General features: G+C 32.9%; 1 protein-coding gene across 2 annotated transcripts; it reads left to right on the top strand.

Moving 5' to 3' along the window:
* Positions 1-1,271: 1,271 nt before the first annotated feature.
* LOC134257941 (syntaxin-16-like) lies at positions 1,272-17,734 on the top strand. Of its 2 annotated transcripts, XR_009990037.1 has the most exons (9): positions 1,272-1,473; positions 6,057-6,151; positions 7,045-7,097; positions 8,900-9,006; positions 9,102-9,264; positions 13,801-13,907; positions 14,123-14,137; positions 14,697-16,461; positions 17,511-17,734. XR_009990037.1 is itself a non-coding variant. In XM_062740521.1 (7 exons), exons 1-7 carry the CDS (start codon positions 1,393-1,395, stop codon positions 15,021-15,023), a joined length of 933 nt encoding a protein of 310 aa, XP_062596505.1. In that variant the 5' UTR covers positions 1,272-1,392; the 3' UTR covers positions 15,024-15,777. The 2 variants fall into 2 exon arrangements, 1 of the variants encoding a protein (XP_062596505.1); XM_062740521.1 differs by lacking the exons at positions 14,123-14,137; positions 17,511-17,734 and having other exon boundaries at positions 14,697-15,777.
* The last annotated feature ends 1,562 nt before the right edge of the window (positions 17,735-19,296 follow it).

The raw sequence follows: 19,296 nt of genomic DNA, 5'->3' as shown, positions 1-19,296 counted from the left end.
TATTATAAAAAAGTATTAACTGTGACAAGACCTTTTTAGTACACTATGATTTTTGACCCCGTGACCTTGACATTGAAACTAGAACTTTAACCTTGTTCATGACGTATGAATTAGAAGAGATAGGACTTTCATAATAAAGATGTGTATAATCTGTGGTAAGATCTTTCTAGATACTTTATCATTTTTAACCTCGTTACTTTGACCGAAGTTTGACCTACTTTTTAAAAGCTTTAACTTTTCTCATATCTTTTGAATGAAAAGAGATAAGGCATTCATATTAAATCCGTGTATTGCTTGTGACAAGACCTTTCTAAATATATTACGATTTTTCTTTTTGTGACCTTGTCCTTAAACTTTGACCTATTTTTCAAAACTGTTAATTTTTACTTATAACTTTTGCTTGAGAAGTGATAGGACTTTCATATTTGAAATGTGCATTTCCTGTGACAAGATATTTCCGAGCTTGCTATGATTTCTAACCCCTTGACCTTGACCTTTACGATTGACCTTATTTTAAAGAAAATCAACTTCGGTGATAACTTCTGAATTACATATGAAAGGGCGTTCATATTTGACACAATATCTCATCCACAAAGACACCGAAGGCGGGGGACCACAATTTTTTGAATTTGCTTGTTAATGTTTACGATTCGCTGGGTGTGTTCAATATTGTTTCTCTGTACACACCATTGAGCACAGACTGACAATGCTGTGGGCGGGTTTTGCTTTCTCGCATTTCTACTAGCTCCAAATTGCCACTTTTCTTATTTAAGTGTTAAGAGTAAAATAAAATTTTGTGAAAGCAGGGACCTATATACACTATATTAGTATAAACGTCCCTAGTGAAATTGCAAGGATGAGTGACTCGGAATCGAACGAAATGAGTACAGCAACCATGTAAGTCATGAAATTATACAAAAAAATTGAGAAAATATTAAAAATATAAATCTGTGACCAAGCACCTTTAAAGTTTTATAATATAAATGGAATAATTAAGGATAAGATTAGTTTGTTTTCATTTGCTTTGAATCATCCTCACAAAGTGTTTGTAAATGTCTTCTCAAAATCTTGCACCTTCCATGTGATAAAAATAAGAAACAAGCCGCAGAAAATAAGAGAAACAAGTAATTAATTCATTAATTTTAAGAGCAAGTAATAAATCCTGCATCCGTAAGGTTTCTCCACCTCCCCACATATTTTTGACGGTACTTTATCCGAAACAGTCTTCGTTGCTATTATCAATGCCGAAACATTTGTTGTACAACTGAAATAATATTACTGTTTCCGGTTGTGGTGGACACGAAAATGGGAAACCCCAATGTAAATCTTAAGATGGTCATGATCGGCAAAATTTGATACTGTTTTGGGAGAGAATATTGTTATCATTTCGAAATGGCGACCAGAAGTTTAACAGAAGTGTTTATTTTGATGCGTAACAATGCGCTTCAAAGCAGAAACATGTTTTCAGAACAGGTTTGTAAACTGACTTGATGAATATATTTTGATTTTGAAAGATATTTTATTCATTAGAGTTGTTTATTTTGTTGGATGAACATGTATTAATTAACATCTTAAAAGTACTCACTAATAATCGACCTTAATGAAGGTGTCTGGTTTAATCATTGATCATAGACTTATTTATCAGGTACAGCTTACGGCATTATCCTGTTATTCGCTCCGCGGAGTGAATAATATTTGACGTTGTTGACGTAACGTCAAAACATTCCTTGGATCACAGGAGTCTGAAGTTTTAATCGTCCAAAAAAAAAAAAAAAAAATCCGGAAAAATTTTTTCCTACCCTCAACTAAAAAAACCCCAGGATGGCAACGTGTTTTGGGGTGACCCACCTAAACAAATAAATCTGGGCTTGGCCAGAAAAATCTCGCGACTAATTCAGTTTCCGGAGCGTTTTTGTTATTCATTTAATGTGAAAAATTCAATCTGCTTGACGACTACGGGCCGTTCCTAGCCCCTTTTCCATTTGACAGCTCATCCTGGACTCCATGCCACTAAACCGGAAGAGAATCTCGCAGTGTATATTTGACGTTTATGAATACTTGTTCAAATGAAATAAAATAAATAATTGTTCAACGTAATTTTATTCAGTTATTTTAAATATATTTAAGAGAACTTTAAAAAGTTATTTATTCTTTTTCTTACTTGTACGACGATGTGTACCAAGGACAGATAATTCAGTTTTTACAAGCGCCAAATTTAAATCACTGAAAAGCCATGTCGACAAAGAGCCAGACAGTTAGACTAAGCGCCCTTATAAAGCATTATTTTGTTTGAAAAATATATCTTTTTATTGATCACGTATGGTAACATAAAATTGTACATGAAGTTTTACATGCATTTTTTTTTGGTTCTTTTCTTCAATTACGTCATATATTCACCTCTAAGTTCACTTCCGGTTTAGTGGCATGGAGTCCAGGATGAGCTGTCAAACTGGAAAACAGGTCATGAACAGCCCGTAGTCGTCAAGCAGATTTGATTTCTTAACTTGAATAAATACAAACACTCCGGATACTAAATTAGTTGCGAGATTTTTCCGACCAAGCCCAGATCTATTTGTTTAGGTGGGTCCCCCCAAAACACGTTGCCATCCTGGGGTTTTTTTTAGTTAAGGGTAGGAAAAAAATTTTCCGGAATTTTTTTTTTTTTTTTTTTTTTTTTTTTGACGATTAAAACTTCAGACTCCTGTGCTTGGATGCAGAAATAGCAAATAAAACTAAAACAAACCTCAGTACGATCCATTTATCTTAGGTCAAGGTCGAAATTAAAAATAAGATCTCAGGTGAAACTAATAACAGTAATGAGAAAATGCATTCCTTACTAACATTTATATAATAAAAATGCAAATATCAAGTGTTTTGTTATTCTTAAAATTTAAAGAATACAAATGTATGAATTAAAGAAATCCAAAACATTCTCCGTTTTCATATCATATATTTAATGAATGAATATAGTGTGAAAATTATTCGCACCGGTGCGAATAACAGGAGTATATATATACAGTCGAAGTTCCAGATTTCAAGCTAAATGCCCAGGAAAGGGAAGTATTCCCGGGAAAAGGGTTTCTTTGGGGGAGAGAATATAAAAAAAATGGGGCTTGGATATTTTTGGGGGGAGACACTCGAAAATACATTTAATGAATGAATATAGTGTGAAAATTATTCGCACCGGTGCGAATAACAGGAGTATATATATACAGACGAAGTTCCAGATTTCAAGCTAAATGCCCAGGAAAGGGAAGTATTCCCGGGAAAAGGGTTTCTTTGGGGGAGAGAATATAAAAAAAAATGGGGCTTGGATATTTTTGGGGGGAGACACTCTAAAATACATTTAATGAATGAATATAGTGTGAAAATTATTCGCACCGGTGCGAATAACAGGAGTATATATATATACAGACGAAGTTCCAGATTTCAAGCTAAATGCCCAGGAAAGGGAAGTATTCCCGGGAAAAGGGTTTCTTTGGGGGAGAGAATATAAAAAAAATGGGGCTTGGATATTTTGGGGGGGAGACACTCGAAAATACATTTAATGAATGAATATAGTGTGAAAATTATTCGCACCGGTGCGAATAACAGGAGTATATATATACAGACGAAGTTCCAGATTTCAAGCTAAATGCCCAGGAAAGGGAAGTATTCCCGAGAAAAGGGTTTCTTTGGGGGAGAGAATATAAAAAAAATGGGGCTTGGATATTTTTGGGGGGAGACACTCTAAAATACATTTAATGAATGAATATAGTGTGAAAATTATTCGCACCGGTGCGAATAACAGGAGTATATATATACAGACGAAGTTCCAGATTTCAAGCTAAATGTCCAGGAAAGGGAAGTATTCCCGGGAATAGGGTTTCTTTGGGGGAGAGAATATAAAAAAATGGGGCTTGGATATTTTTGGGGGGAGACACTCTAAAATACATTTAATGAATGAATATAGTGTGAAAATTATTCGCACCGGTGCGAATAACAGGAGTATATATATACAGACGATCTTTCCATGTTCAAGCTAAACTGGAATATTTGGTGGATATTCATTGTGAGAAAAGTATTTTTAAAATGGATGAAAATAGAGGTATACTTATTAGCACCGGTGCGAATAAACGGGGGAAGATTTTTACAAAGACCATACTGAGTATAACTGAACCATAGCAATAAGGTGAACACTATTCATGCATTCGGTCATTGTTCGTATTGTTAAGTAGTAAACGTGAAAGCGTGTTTTTCTTTTTCGATTTTTGTTATGGTATTCAATTTGAATTAGGTCTGATATAGTAAACAGGAAATAAAATCATGTATGTACAGAGATTCATTCACTGTTCGAATGATATTGTAAACTCACTTGGATATACCTGTACCACTTCAAGGCATGGATTCCTTAATTTATAGAACAATATAATTTAAGTAGCATAAAAATATGGTTTATTCCGTTACAGGTGTATAAATAAACATACAATTTATCACATTTCTACATGTTTTTGAGTCCTACGCAATGAAATTTAACATGTAAGCAAACAATGGACAAAACAAGAAGATATACCATGTGGTTTATTCCGTGACAAAACAAGCGTAAAAACATAACATATTACATTTTATTCCCTGATAAATGTATAAACATAAAATTATTCATGAAAATATTGTTTATTCCGTTAAATAATATAGAAATTAAATTGATAACAGTTTTCGTTTTCCTCATGCATATAAGAGACATTTACGGAATAAACGTTATATATACCAAATAATTCTCTCACATTTAAAATTTTACTCAATAAACCATGTAGTTTATTTCGTAATAAAACAAACATAATATATAACATTTTATTCCCTGATAAATGTATAAACATGAAATCATTTATGAAAATACTAGCTGTTTATTCCGTTAAATAGTATATATAGAGAGTAAATTAATTGATATCAGTTGCCGTTTCCTCATGCGTATAAGAGAAATTCACGGAATAAACGCTATACATTGCATTGAATAATTCTCTCACATCTAAAATTTTATCCAATATGCCCTGTAATGAAATTTAGTCGTGATAAAAAAATTACCACGGAATAAAGGCTAATATCTGAAAGTATTTATGTATTCTTTCAACATGTTCAAAGGCAAGTATAAATATGAAGAAAAACGTAACGTCAACAACGTCAAATATTATTCACTCCGCGGAGCGAATAACAGGATAATGCCCAGCTTACAGGCTTAGTCCGAAAAATCTTACATTTTCCAGGCTTTTTAAAGATTTTGATATTGTACGTGCCAGGAAAACGTCAGAACTGGCGGCATTATAAAAACTGGAAATTTCGCTGTCTCCAACTTGACTTGATTTTAGAAACATGCAAACCAAACCAAACGTCGAAATCTGAATTTATCAATAGCAAATGAATTAATGATTCTCGTACCCATCAATAAAAGAAGACATCTCTCCACATTTCCATACCATACAGGACTTTTAGATTTATTAATGCATGAAATGAAAACAAATCTTGACAGTGAGTCTGATAAAATGTTTTCGTTGGATTGTATATTTTATAACTGATTGTCTGAACCATAAAAATGATATTAGTAACTACTAAAAGTTTTGTTCTATTGATATATTTTGAGTTTGATATAAAATTCAGTTAGCAAGTATTAAAAATGAACCCAAGAATGCCGTCTCCGGTTGGAGGTGGCAAATTCCCATTTACAAAATGGCGCCATTTTCCTGGCATGTAAAATATCAAAATCATTAAAAAAAAACCTGAAAAATGTAAGAATTTTTGGACTATAGTCTACTTACAAATATAATCTGATTTTGCTATATAAATATTCAAGCAAGGGCTATATACAGCTAAAGCAAGTGATTGTGCCAGACATGTATTTAAAGGCTAGAAATAATAGATATTAAAATCATTGCTGCTTTTGCACAAATTTTCTTGAATTTAAAGAAGAGGTATTAAAGAAACATAAGCAAAAAAAAAAAAAAAACACGCAATGGACAAAGTTTGTGACATTCAAAAAATGGGCTGGGTCTGTACTGAGTTTTAATTTATTCCCTTGATTTCAGCTTGCTGATGACAGAATGGCCTTGGTTTCCAGTTGTCATGTTGATCCAGAGTTAGGAATAGCCAGCACCAAGTCTGCTAGACTGCCACCAGAATGGTAAGTAAGAAATAGAGAGCACTGAGTCTGCTAGACTGCCACCAGAATGGTAAGTAAGAAATAGCCAGCACCAAGTCTGCTAGACTGCCACCAGAATGGTAAGTAAGAAATAGCCAGCACCTAATCTGCTAGATTGCCACCAGAATGGTAAGTAAGAAATAGCCAGCACCAAATCTGCTAGATTGCCACCAGAATGGTAAGTAAGAAATAGATAGCACTGAGTCTGCTAGAATGCCTCCAGAATGGTTATATTCCTTTGAAATTTTTTAAAGTTTTACCTGAAATTGCAATAAGATTTTACTCTATTCGAAGCACCTCGGGAAATAGACTTGCTCTTGGGGAACTGGAATCTTGCTGACTCCTTCAATGATATACTTTAACTGTTTTATTATACCCTTACAAACAAGACATTTGAAAAAGTTATATTCAATACTCGCCATTTCTGTTATTGTTTGCTACCAGTAAACTTGTTCTTTTTGATTGATATGAGACCACTTGACTCACGATGCATTTCGATTCATTAATGAATTTCATGAGTTTATTCGGAACATTTATAAGTTTGTCACAAGTTTAAAGAAAATGCTAAGTGTTCCGAATAGGTGTGTATCAGTTCATAAAAACAAGAACTTTTTTTGCAGCAAATCAGTCTGTTTTGCAGGAAATTGGTTTATTCACGGTGATTTTCAGGAAATCAGAAAAATATATCGATTTACTTTTGTATAGTGAAAAATCAGTAGAGGTGTAATAAACCTATAAATATCACACAAAAGACTGATGTTTGTAATAAAGTACTTGTAACTCTTAATAATATGTTGTATATGGAATTGCAATTTTTTTTATTGGTGATATAACTTAATTATAACCAGTATTCAGTAGTAACTTTTGTATTGTAGGGTAGATGGCGTGGAGGAAGTCCAGTTTGAAATGTCAAGAATCAAGCAAAAAAGTGAGAAGATGGAAATTTATTTTTATCAGATGAGCTACATGTAGGCTACATACAATCATGTATATGACATTTTTTGTATGAAGTAATTTTACTGGGAGATATAAGATTTAGCAAGATCTATGTACTAGGAGTTATTTTAGGGTCAAAGGTTTTTTTTTTAGGTCACCTGAGTAAACTCAGGTGACCTATTGCTATCCGTTTTCGTCCGTCGTCATTCGTCGTGCTTTAACATTTAAACATTTTCAGCTTCTTCTCTGAAACCGCTGAACCAATTTCAACTAATTTTGGCATATAGCATCTATGGGTGAAGGGGAACAAAAATTGTGAATTTCATGGTCCCTGCCCCCCTGGGGCCAGGGGGGTGGGGCCAAAACAACTAAAATTAGTGCAATCTTTGAAAATCTTCTTCTTTACCCCTGGACATCAAGCAGTTAAACTGTTGGTATGATTGTAATGAGCATTGAGTCCTCTTATCAAAATTTTGAAATTCATGGCCCCAGGGTCAGGGGTTCTAGTGCTAGGGCAGGGCTATAGTGAAAATGCATTATTTCTTTGAAAATCTTCTTCTCTGCTTCTTGGTATTAAATAAACTAACTAATTGCATAGTTATGTTGAATAAGAGTGCCTCTACCAAAATTGTGAATTTTATGGCCTCAGGGTCAGGGGTTCTGTTGATTATATAGTGAAAATGCATTAATTCTTTGAAAATCTTCCTCTCTGCTTCTGGGTATTAAATAAACCAACTAAGTAAATAGTTATGATGAGCAAGAATGCCTCTTCCAAAATTGTGAATTTTATTGCCCCAGGGTCAGGGATTCTGGTGTTAGGGTGGGGCTCTATTGATTATATTGTGAAAATGCATTAATTCTTTGAAAATCTTTTTCTCTGCTTTTGGGTATTAAATAAACCAACTAAGTACATAGTTATGATGAGCAAGAATACTTCTACCAAAATTGTGAATTTCATGGCCCCATAGGGGTTCTGGTGTTAGAGTGCGGCTCTATAATGATTTTATAGTGAAAATGCATTACATCTATGAAAATATTTTTCTATGCTCTTGGGTAATAAGCAGATGAACTACCTATATAGTTTTGATGTGCAAGGGCTTTTCTTCCAGAATTGTGAATTTCAAGGCCCCTGGATCAGGGATACCAAAGAGGGGGGGTCTACTTATATACTGAAAATGAATTGTTTAAAATTTGCTCCTTGGTATTAATCAAACATTTTTGAAAACCAAGTGTGCCTTTTCAAAAATTGTGCAATGTGTAGACCTAGGGTCAGGGGTTCATGTTTGGTTGGGGCTCTTCTGATTATTGCTGAATATTATTGATTAGTTGAAATGTATTTTTTGTTACCCTACCCTGCCTATGGGTATTAAGTAAACAAACTAAGCAATTGCTAAGTGTATAGTTATGATTAGCAATGGTGCCTCTTTCAAAATTGTGAATGCCATAGCATCTAGCTTAAAACATGAACCAAATTCAATCATTTGAAAGTTGTTGCATGATGCTCAGGTGACCTATAAGGCCCATGGGCCACTTGTTTCAACTTGTGTTTAAATTTTTTTTCTATGATGTCTTACAGAACACTAAATAAATGGAAGGCATCTGGGCTGTGCTGACAGATAAATAATTCTCTTTACCAAAGCATTAATTATTATGCGGCTATGCCCTGCATTTAATGCATTTATCATTAAGGACAGATATTGCAGGTTCAGGCTATAGAAGACAGATTTACAATGTATTTTTATTGCATAATTTTATACAGATACCTGCATGAAAGCTCTTCTTTTGAATTTTCAGTGAAGGAGCTTGCCACTCTTCATGACAAACATTTGAATCGTCCAACACTTGATGATAGCATTCAAGAAGAACATACCATAGAAATCATGACAGGAGAAATCACACAAGTAAGTTTACATCATAAATTAGAAAACCATGAAGAATGCTTGATATCCTGTTTTCTTTTGTAATTCAAGTTCTGAATTAACCTGATGATTTCCAGATGTTCACCAGATGTCAGAGATTGGTTCAACAGATCAGCAGTCGAAGTGTTCGGGGGACTGAACAGGAGAAACGACTGTCGTCCAACATTGTATCGTCTCTTGTCCGATCACTGCAGGAAATGTCCACCAACTTCAGAAAAAGCCAGTCTGTCTACTTAAAAAGTAACTCTCTCTTTCCCACTAAGCAAAACACAACATTTTGTGTTTAAATTTCAATGTATAATTATTAATGTTGCAAAATCACGGCGGGGAATCTACGTCATCGTAAGGGATTAGGACACACAAAAATGGAGGACAAATGCTCCGCTTCGATGTAAGAAATTGATATTTTTGCACTTATAAAGAATGGATATTAAATCCGTATCCTGCCTAAAGTATGCCAAAGAACGTCAACTACAATATATATTGTACGTTTGTTTGTGATGGAATCTTATTGCTCCAAACACTTCGACACAGTTTGAAAACAAGTGAGAAAAACCCGGGATGTGGGGCACACATTTTTAAAATTCGACCTATTATTCGCATGTCCAGATGTACTAGACATTTTATTCTTCCGCGTTTACACTAGAACTAATATTTTAAAAAGTCAAGATTTGTTTAATAGTTTATTATGCTTGAATTATCCAAGAAAAAAGTATAAATCATTTTGTTTTCAGAAATGATGTAGGGCACACCAACACTAAAACGGATATGGGACACACAACAAGTTACTTTCAAATTGAAACATCGAGCATTCATATCTTAATGTTTCCATTTAAATGACTGCTGTTTGGTAGTATATGAATAATGACTCCTCCACTGTATCATTCAGTTATTAAAGCTATGCTAATTTACTGGTTTCGACTAAAACATTACATCCATCCTTTGTCCTACTCAAAGAAGCATACTCAGTCTAAAAAAGCCTCTTTTTAGAAAATAAACCATCTTGGTTTGCATCCATTGAGACAATTTTGGGTCATTTAACTGCTTTCAAAAATATTGACTTATCAAAATATAGTACTTGTTCATTTAAAAAGAAGTCATCATGTATTATGAAAACGATATCACGTGAGCTGTATCAACGGGATAAAGGGTTAAACATCGGATAAAAGACAATATTTTATAAACCAATGGTATAGAGAAAATAGGCAGCAAAATGATGGTAAACTAAGAACTTATTACATCTTCAAAACCAATTTTGGAAGAGAACACTTGTCAAGAACTATGATCAGAGGAAAAATAGAACTAAACTTCGCATTTCTGCACATTAATTAAATATTGAAAGGGGGAGATATGCAGGACTTCCCCCTGAGTCTAGAAAGTGTTCTCAATGTAATATACAGGAAGTTGAAGATGAACAACATTTTTTGCTTATTTGTCCAAAATACAGCAATGAAAGGTTGCAAGTAATGGAAACAATATCAAAAATCAACCCAAATTCTCTTCTTTGACAGTCCTGCTGAAAAACTTATATGGATATTGAATAATAAAAATAAAGAAATTTTATGCTTACTTGGAAAATTTATGTCTGAAAATGGTAAAAGAACCAATGTATAAATACGTAGATTCTGTCATCATGTTTATGCATGCTAAGCCATTTAAATTTATACATGTATAGCATCACATTTTTGTATTGTTTTGTGATCATTGACATTCTTCTGGACACTTGTATTAATTATGTATGATCATTGACACTGAGAACAATATTATTATGTAACTTGGTCATTTATATAACTGTTTAAAAAAATTATATTGTTAAAAAAAAGAATGTTTAAATTGCTTGTATCCATACAAAACTCAAATATTATTAGTTGAAATGGTCTGCGTGATCCTCAACAAAAGCTGCCAAAATGAATTTCAAATTTTGACTTTTATTAAATATCATATTGAAAGATACTAGTATATACATGTGCGGATCTAAAAGGAGGGTTGAAGTCCGGAGTCTACGTGTATGTATATTTTACGTACTCTACGATATTTCTATTTAAGTAACACGACCCAGACCCTATTGAATACACATGAAATAGCTCTTTTTAGGTTGATTGTTTAATTTCTTTGCTTGTAAAAATACCTTGGAGTCAGAACTTTTTTTAGTTTATGTGGACCCCCCCCCCTCGAAAAGTTTCTGTATTCGTATATTCAGTGTTTGTATTTATTACATCTTTGTCGGCAAGACTCTAGTATGTCAGCTGATAGCAAGCGGAGATTAAGGAACTTTTCTAATGCTCAAATATTTGCAACAGCTGACAAACTTGTGTCAAAATTCTAATAGTTTATTTTCGACTCCATATTTGAGAAAAAAAAAAAAGACAAAGTTGAATATTGTACTTCGAAGGTGGCTAAATTGAAAAAAAAACAACAACAATTATTGTTTTATTATACATGTATGAATCAGTGATTAAATATTACGTACCCATAAAGCAGTTCATTCCATCTTCTTTACATTTGCTGGAATATTGGCCAAAAGCAATGATAGGAGCAGGGATAAATAAATAATACTATGGCAGTATAAATTGGGATTTTTTGTAAAAAGTACTGTAGTAGCTGTACCAAAAAAAAAAAGAAATAATGTCAAGCTCTTTTATAGGATAAGTTTTGGAGGGGGGGGGGGCATTATCAGAGAAAAATGACAGCTAAAAGCCTTTGATTGGCAACAACGAAAAGACAATTTTTAACTTCCATTTTTGTTTTGGCCCTCCCCATCACTAGCAACCACTTTCATATATTCGATTACTAATTTTATGTTCATCTGAGTGCAAGTTAGGAGCAAATAAAATTGCTTTCCGAAACTATGTGTTTCAATTTGGAATTTCCCGATGTATTTATAGACCATTGTAGCATGTGTAGGGAAAAAAAATTCTTATATTCACCTGGAGGGTCAGTTGTTGCAAATATTTGAGCATAAGAAAAGTTCTTGATCTCTTTCCCATATTAAAAGACATGCTAGTGCCCAAGATCTTATTATTAATATCAATATGCAGATTTAGGAACTTTTTTCGGGATGGAAAAGGGAGGGGGGGGTCCACACAAACTCCAAAGAATTTTCTGACTCCAAACTATTTTGACAAGCAATAGAGTAAACAACCAACCTAAAAAGAACTTATTTCGTGAGTGTGTGTGTATTTTTATTTTGTTTTTGTGTTGTTGTTTTTTTTTTTGGGGGGGGGGGCGATGTCGTGTAACTTAAAATAGAAATATCATAAAATAAACACAATCTCCGGACTTCGGCCCCCCACTTTCTATAGTATAGATATGCACAAGTGAACACCGGTAAATTTCTACATGAAATTTAATAAAAGTCAAAATTTAAAATTCTTGTTGGAAGCTTTTGTTGAGGAATAGACCAGCATTTTCAACTTATATTTTTTGTTTGGATACAAGCAAACCAAGGGAATCAAGTATATGGATGAGTATTATAAAGATGAATTTTACAGGTTATTGTTTATATACTATCTAACTGCAGTCATGTAAATGGAAACATTAAGATATGAATGCTCGATGTTTCAATTTGAAAGTAACTTGTTGTGTGTCCCATATCCGTTTTAGTGTTGGTGTGCCCTACATCATTTCTGAAAACAAAATGATTTATACTTTTTTCTTGGATAATTCAAGCGTAATAAACTATTAAACAAATCTGGACTTTTTAAAATATTAGTTCTAGTGTAAACGCGGAAGAATAAAATGTCTAGTACATCTGGACATGCGAATAATAGGTCGAATTTTAAAAATGTGTGCCCCACATCCCGGGTTTTTCTCACTTGTTTTCAAACTGTGTCGAAGTGTTTGGAGCAATAAGATTCCATCACGAACAAACGTACAATATATATTGTAGTTGACGTTCTTTGACATACTTTAGGCAGGATACGGGTTTAATATCCATTCTTTGTAAGTGCAAAAATATCAATTTCTTACATCGAAGCGGAGCATTTGTCCTCCATTTTTGTGTGTCCTAATCCCTTACGATGACGTAGATTCCCCGCCGTGAAAATGCAAAAATTAAACAAACAAAAATGTCTGAAGGGGATCACTGCTGTATTACATCCATAGAAAATATTGGCCACTATTCTTAATTACAGTTTTAATATTTAATTGTAAATTTTAGATTTAAGAGAAATATTATCTTCAGTTTCTTTTGTAAAAAAAAAGATTCAAAATGCAGTAAGCTTGTTTCTTATAACCAAGATTTGACTATTTTTCTCATTCTAACTTTTGTACTAAATTGATGCACAATAAACTTTTAAAAGTTTTTCAAACATTTTTTGATAAGGTGTGTTTGATAAAATATTGTAATAATAAGACAAATATGTAGTAAAACATATGGGAATTTCTTCATCAACTTGAAAAATGGACAAAATTTGTTCAACAACTTCAAAACAGACAACAGTAATTCCCCTTCTTAATATGGGCATAAAATTGATCAGTGCTGCAGTGCAGAGAAGTAAACATTGCATTTTATTAGCTTTATCATGATTTTAACAAGCTTGTTCGATTTAAGTCTTATTAGACTAGTAGTATATAAAGAAATTTGAATTTTGAAATTCAATTTTAACATTTATCAAGACAAGAAATGTTGTTATTTTACTACTGCACATATTTTGATAAAAAAAATTGTACAAACATACAGTCAGAAGTTTGCAGTAGGTGTATTGGAATTTTTATGATATTTTTGTCTTTCACATTAATTTTCATTATCAGCTGTCTATGATATAATTTTTTCAGAAATCAAATCTCGGGAGGAGAGATCTCGTGAGTTTTTTGACTCCAGTATTGGCCCTGACTCAGCATTAATGCAGGAATCCGACCTTTTCTCAGAACACTACGATAAGGTAAACAAAATAACACTCTATAGTTAAATTACTCTGATTATCTGCAAAGATAGATTCTATATTGTGCAATTTTGGAAAATTGATAAATATTGAGTCATGGATTTCTCATTCATAATTTCCTACGTAACAAATTCATATTTCAGAAACATAAGTAATTATCTTAATCAAGAACTAAGTCAGCCATTTTGTGTATAATGATTTCTTTTCCTAAACAGGAGCTGGATACTGGGGTAACAGTATTTACTTTGTATCAGAGAATCTGTGTTCTTGTATAAAGTTGATTGCTTAACTCTCTCAGACAGTATAACCACCTAATAATCTTTGCATAGTGAGAAGTAGGAGGCTACTCTCAGAAAATAATGTATTTAAATCTTGGCATAGTTAGAATGTGGGGGCAATAGAAATGTTTTGCAAGGTGCATGTAGATAAGTTGTTGAAGACACATGAAAGGAACCATGCAGCTATAACAGTTGTTAAAAGTGTAACCAGCACCATTATTGTTGATGAATGCCATTGACTTCTCATTGATTGGACATGTTTTACTAACTTGTACTGGATAAATGATAACAATGTCTGCCGTATGCTGAGTGTTGCTTGCTTTGTTTGTGATAGATATGGGAGAGATTCCAGTTTCATAAATACATACAAAATTACTCATTTTCCTCTCTGTAATGATTTATAATAATCTCTGAGGATTTCATTGATTTCCATCATTTGAGAATTAGATTTTGATTTATACAAACTATAATGTAAAAAGGTCCAACTCCTCCTGATGCCGTTTATTGACAGGGTTTTAGTAAGGCCCAGATGCAATTAGTGGAAGACAACACAACAGCTGTCCGACATCGAGAAAAAGAAATAACACTAATTGTCAAATCTATTCAGGATCTAAATGACATTTTCCGTGACCTGTCACAGATGGTGGTGGACCAGGGCACTATTTTAGACCGCATCGACTATAACGTAGAGCATGCTAGTGTTCAGGTGGAGAAAGGACTACAGCAGTTAAAGAAGGCCGAAAAATACCAGAAGAAAAACCGCAAAATGTTGATCATCATCATACTCACATGTCTCATTATCATCTTAATTATTGTGTTAATTGGTGTTAAGAGCTAGTATTAGGTGTCCTGTTAGTCTTAACTATTTTGGTATTTCCTGTTATTTGTGTTGTGAAATGAAGGTAAGCAATATACAGTTGATGCATGGAGGCATGCATTGAATTTAATAATTAAAAATCAATCTCAAAACGTGTATATATAAAATTATAAAAAAAAAAAAGGACTTAAAGTTGTGATTTCTGAGCATGTACAAGATTAACTTTTGGTTTGAAAACAGATCTGCATCTCAGTAATGTCAGGGGTATTATATATTAGGACTCTTGTAATTAAATCTGAACACAATTCATAAAAGGAATTTTCCTTTTTCCTGCCATAATCATTTATTCTCTCTTTATATCTGAGGCCTCATTTAAGCCATTCACTTATTCCCAGTTTAGTGTAATCAACTTTCTTCTGTATAGACAGACATATACTACATCATACATAGGATAACTATTTGTAAGTTAAAAACTTGGTAGAAAAAAATAACTGTGAGCTTCTTCCATGGCAGGAGAGTAATTTACTGAAGAACTTAAAACACTTGGACAGGTCAGTACAGTATACAAACAAAAATACAATAACAGCTATAAAATGTAAACAAAGGTAAATGTAAGATGACCAATTGTTCATTCTATGCAGGGACTCATTGCAAGGAAGTAGTCAGATGTATTAAATGTGAAGGGTATACCCCATTGCTGATATCTGAGATAGGAAAACTAATATGGCACATGTCTTTTTATAATGGTGTTCAGCTTTAAGAACAATGAAAAGTAATAAAAACAACCTGAAGTGAATTAAAAACCTCTTCCTATTAAACACAAGTTTCCTTTACATCTAATTTCTACTGAATCTTGAGATAATGTAAATCTTAATCTCATAGTTTCTCTAAGAAACTTTGAAGAAATTATTTGATGTTTGATTATTGGAGTTTTATGAAAGCAACTCTACTGGAAATATACATGTATTTTAAAATATTCGAATACTAGAAGTTGATTACATATTTTTCTTAAATTTCCTGACATAATTTTGACCCAGGCACAGGGTTAATCTCTGTGTTCTCTATCACAGTTCACACATACATTTTATGTACATTAATAACATGTGTTATAGAGAACAAGACAGATACCACATGTCCCCATACTCCAGATGTTTCATTTCCTAAACATAAGTTTCATACCAGTATTTCATTTTAATAACATTAACATGTCTGACAGTGAAGAAAAGGAAACTTTATTCTATACATAGAAAATGTGTATTTGTAAATATCTATGTTATGAATTGAGGAATGGATTAAGAGATTTTCATTCAAATTGACATCAGTTAGGAATGAAAATGAAGTTAATCTTTGGAGAGAACAAACAATATAAATCAGAGAAGAAGGAACTAGTCAGTTGAAGTTGCCATCATTCCATTAGAGATGAGATTTATTGTAGTATTGTAACATTCCAATCTCTAATGTTTATTTTTAGCTCTACTGGTCAGAGACCAGAAGAGCTTATGCGATAGTAATGCGTCCGTCGTCCATCCGTCTGTCTGTCTGTCTGTAAACAATTTTTCAAAATGCTACTCCTCCTACAGTTTTGGTCCGATTTCAATATAACTTGGCACACAAGTAGACTACACTGAGATACATAATTTTGTGCATCGGTTTTTGATTTCGATGAACGGTGTTGCCGTGGTTACTAAAAATAGAAATTTCTGTGAAATTCTTTCAAAATGCTACTCCTCCTACAGTTTTGGTCTGATTTCAATATAACTTGGCACAAAAGTAGACTACACTAAGATACATAATTCTGTGCATCGGGTTTTGATTTCGATGAACGGTGTTGCCGTGGTTACTAAAAATAGAAATTTCTTTGAAATTCTTTCAAAATGCTACTCCTCCTACAGATTTTGGTATAACTTGGCACACAAGTAGACTTCATATTCTGTGCATCGGTTTTTACGATGAACGGTGTTGCACACAAATTCTTTCAAAATGCTACTCCTCCTACAGATTTGGTCCGATTTGAGTATAACTTGGCACACAAGTAGACTACACTAAGATACATAGTTCTGTGCATCGGTTTTTGATTTCGATGAACGGTGTTGCCGTGGTTACTAAAAATAGAAATTTCTGTGAAATTCTTTCAAAATGCTACTCCTCCTACAGTTTTGGTCTGATTTCAATATAACTTGGCACAAAAGTAGACTACACTAAGATACATAATTCTGTGCATCGGGTTTTGATTTCAATGAACAATGTTGCCATGGTTACTAAAAATAGAAATTTCTGTGAAATTCTTTCAAAATGCTACTCCTCCTGCAGTTTTGGTCTGATTTCAGTATAACTTGGCACACAAGTAGACTATACTAAGATACATAATTCTGTGCATTGGTTTTTATTTTGATGAGTGACAAGGATCATTTTTCTATTTATTGCTGATTTAAAGTCTCAAGTCCCAACTGCTACTTTTCTCTTCCTTTGTTTTAAGTATAAACCAGTAGAGCTACAGTCTCGACAGAGACTTCTGGTTTATTTATATATGTGTGCAATAATCTCCTTTTGCATTAAAATTTATCTTATATTAAGTTAACATATTTTTATGCAATACAATCAATGTATAAACTTCAGTAAACATGGCAAGCCACACAGGCCAATTTTCAGGGTTTTTTTCTTCAGAATTTTATCAGAACTTAGTGAGTTCATGACTTCTTAAATAATTGTTTAAAAAAAAACAACAGACAAAACTTTGTCTGGATTTTGAATTTTATGCTCTGTAAACAATTAGGAGAGGGTTATGTAGTAAAAGTGGATGTATAAGTACATGTATAAATGATTTTAACACATGTATTATTACAGTGTAGCTATGTAGTATAAGTGGGTATATATGTAATATACATATATTCTTGTGAACGAAGTATGTGGTTTTAACACCCATGTTGTTACAATGTTTTAGTTATCTGTGATATAAATATGTCAATAAATAAAAAAAAAAAATCTTTATTAAAAATACAAAACAAAAAAAAATATGCATGTAATTGTAGACAATCGGTTTGTACATGCATGGAATATATGGAGATGAAAAATACTGTAAACGTATTACATTTGGCTGTGTATTCTTTTTTAATAGCGCTTTTGGTGGAAAGCAAGTTCCGCTTATTCAAGTACAATGTTAAATATCTTGTACATATGCAAATAAAGAAGAATTTTATGAGATACGCTAAATTAAATTTCTGCTAAACAGTTCATTATTCAATTTCCGCCAAATATCGTAAACGCTAAATATAATACATTTACAGTATATGGAGATAACGAACAGTATACGGGCACAATACAAATTTGGAGTAGAGTTGTCACGAACATTCAAAATATCATAGGTGAGATCAGGTGCCATGGAGGAGTAAGCACACTTAGTTGTCAGGTCACACTGTGTGCTCCTTGTCATGATCCGGAAATAACGGAAATAATGTGTATATAATAGACTAACAATTAGTATGAAAGACTTCGGTCACCATTTGACTTCAAGATAAATTGTATTTGCTGACAAGGTCCTTTATCGACCATAGAGCTTGCGTAATGATCAACTTGTTTGTCAATATCTTACCTCGTTTTAGAAATTGTACATACTTAGAGCATGTTTTTACTTGTCGAATCAACTGCGAGTGAGAGATATAAACCGCGTGTGCAGGTGATAAGGGTATATGGCTGCATAAGTAAGGGAATTTGACGATTGAAATTTAAGTTAAAGTCATCAAGTTTATCATAGAGCTTGTTGTTAGATTGCCATTTACGTCTTTTTCTAGTTAAATATCCAAATATGAAACAGATATGTCAGACTCTGTGGTATCTTTAATTTCAGGCTCACCGGTATTCTAGTATATCGTATCGATATAACCAAATGGCTTTATCGGACTGGATGAGTTAAATTTTGAAGGAAAAAAAAATATTGTCAAGATTTTACCTTCTGTACGAGTATTTTTACTCATATGGAGACTTAATAAACCACATACCGTTGTAAATTAAAAACTTTTTTCTGGTGAAACTCATCTGATTGTTTAATATTCTGAATAAAAGAACTGGTTAAAGGTGCATGGACACAGATTTGAAGTGAATATTTTCTGTATAATATTACGACTTATATATTTTAATACATTTCACACAAAAATATATATATAAAAAAAAATCTTATTTCATCTAAAAGTTATTAAAATTTCAAATTTTTAGACGGGTTTGATTGACACATCCTTGAACTTTCACAAATTTTAATTCTATTCTTAATAATTAGGAAAAGTGGCTTTAAAAAGAGCAG

Source organism: Saccostrea cucullata, unplaced genomic scaffold (genome assembly GCF_032062105.1).
Source record: "Saccostrea cucullata isolate Sc308-1 unplaced genomic scaffold, CSIRO_AGI_Scuc_v1 ctg800, whole genome shotgun sequence".
In the NCBI taxonomy this organism is placed as follows: domain Eukaryota; kingdom Metazoa; phylum Mollusca; class Bivalvia; order Ostreida; family Ostreidae; genus Saccostrea; species Saccostrea cuccullata.
Note: the sequence above shows the minus strand (reverse complement) of the source record. Positions and strands in the feature narration are given on the sequence as shown.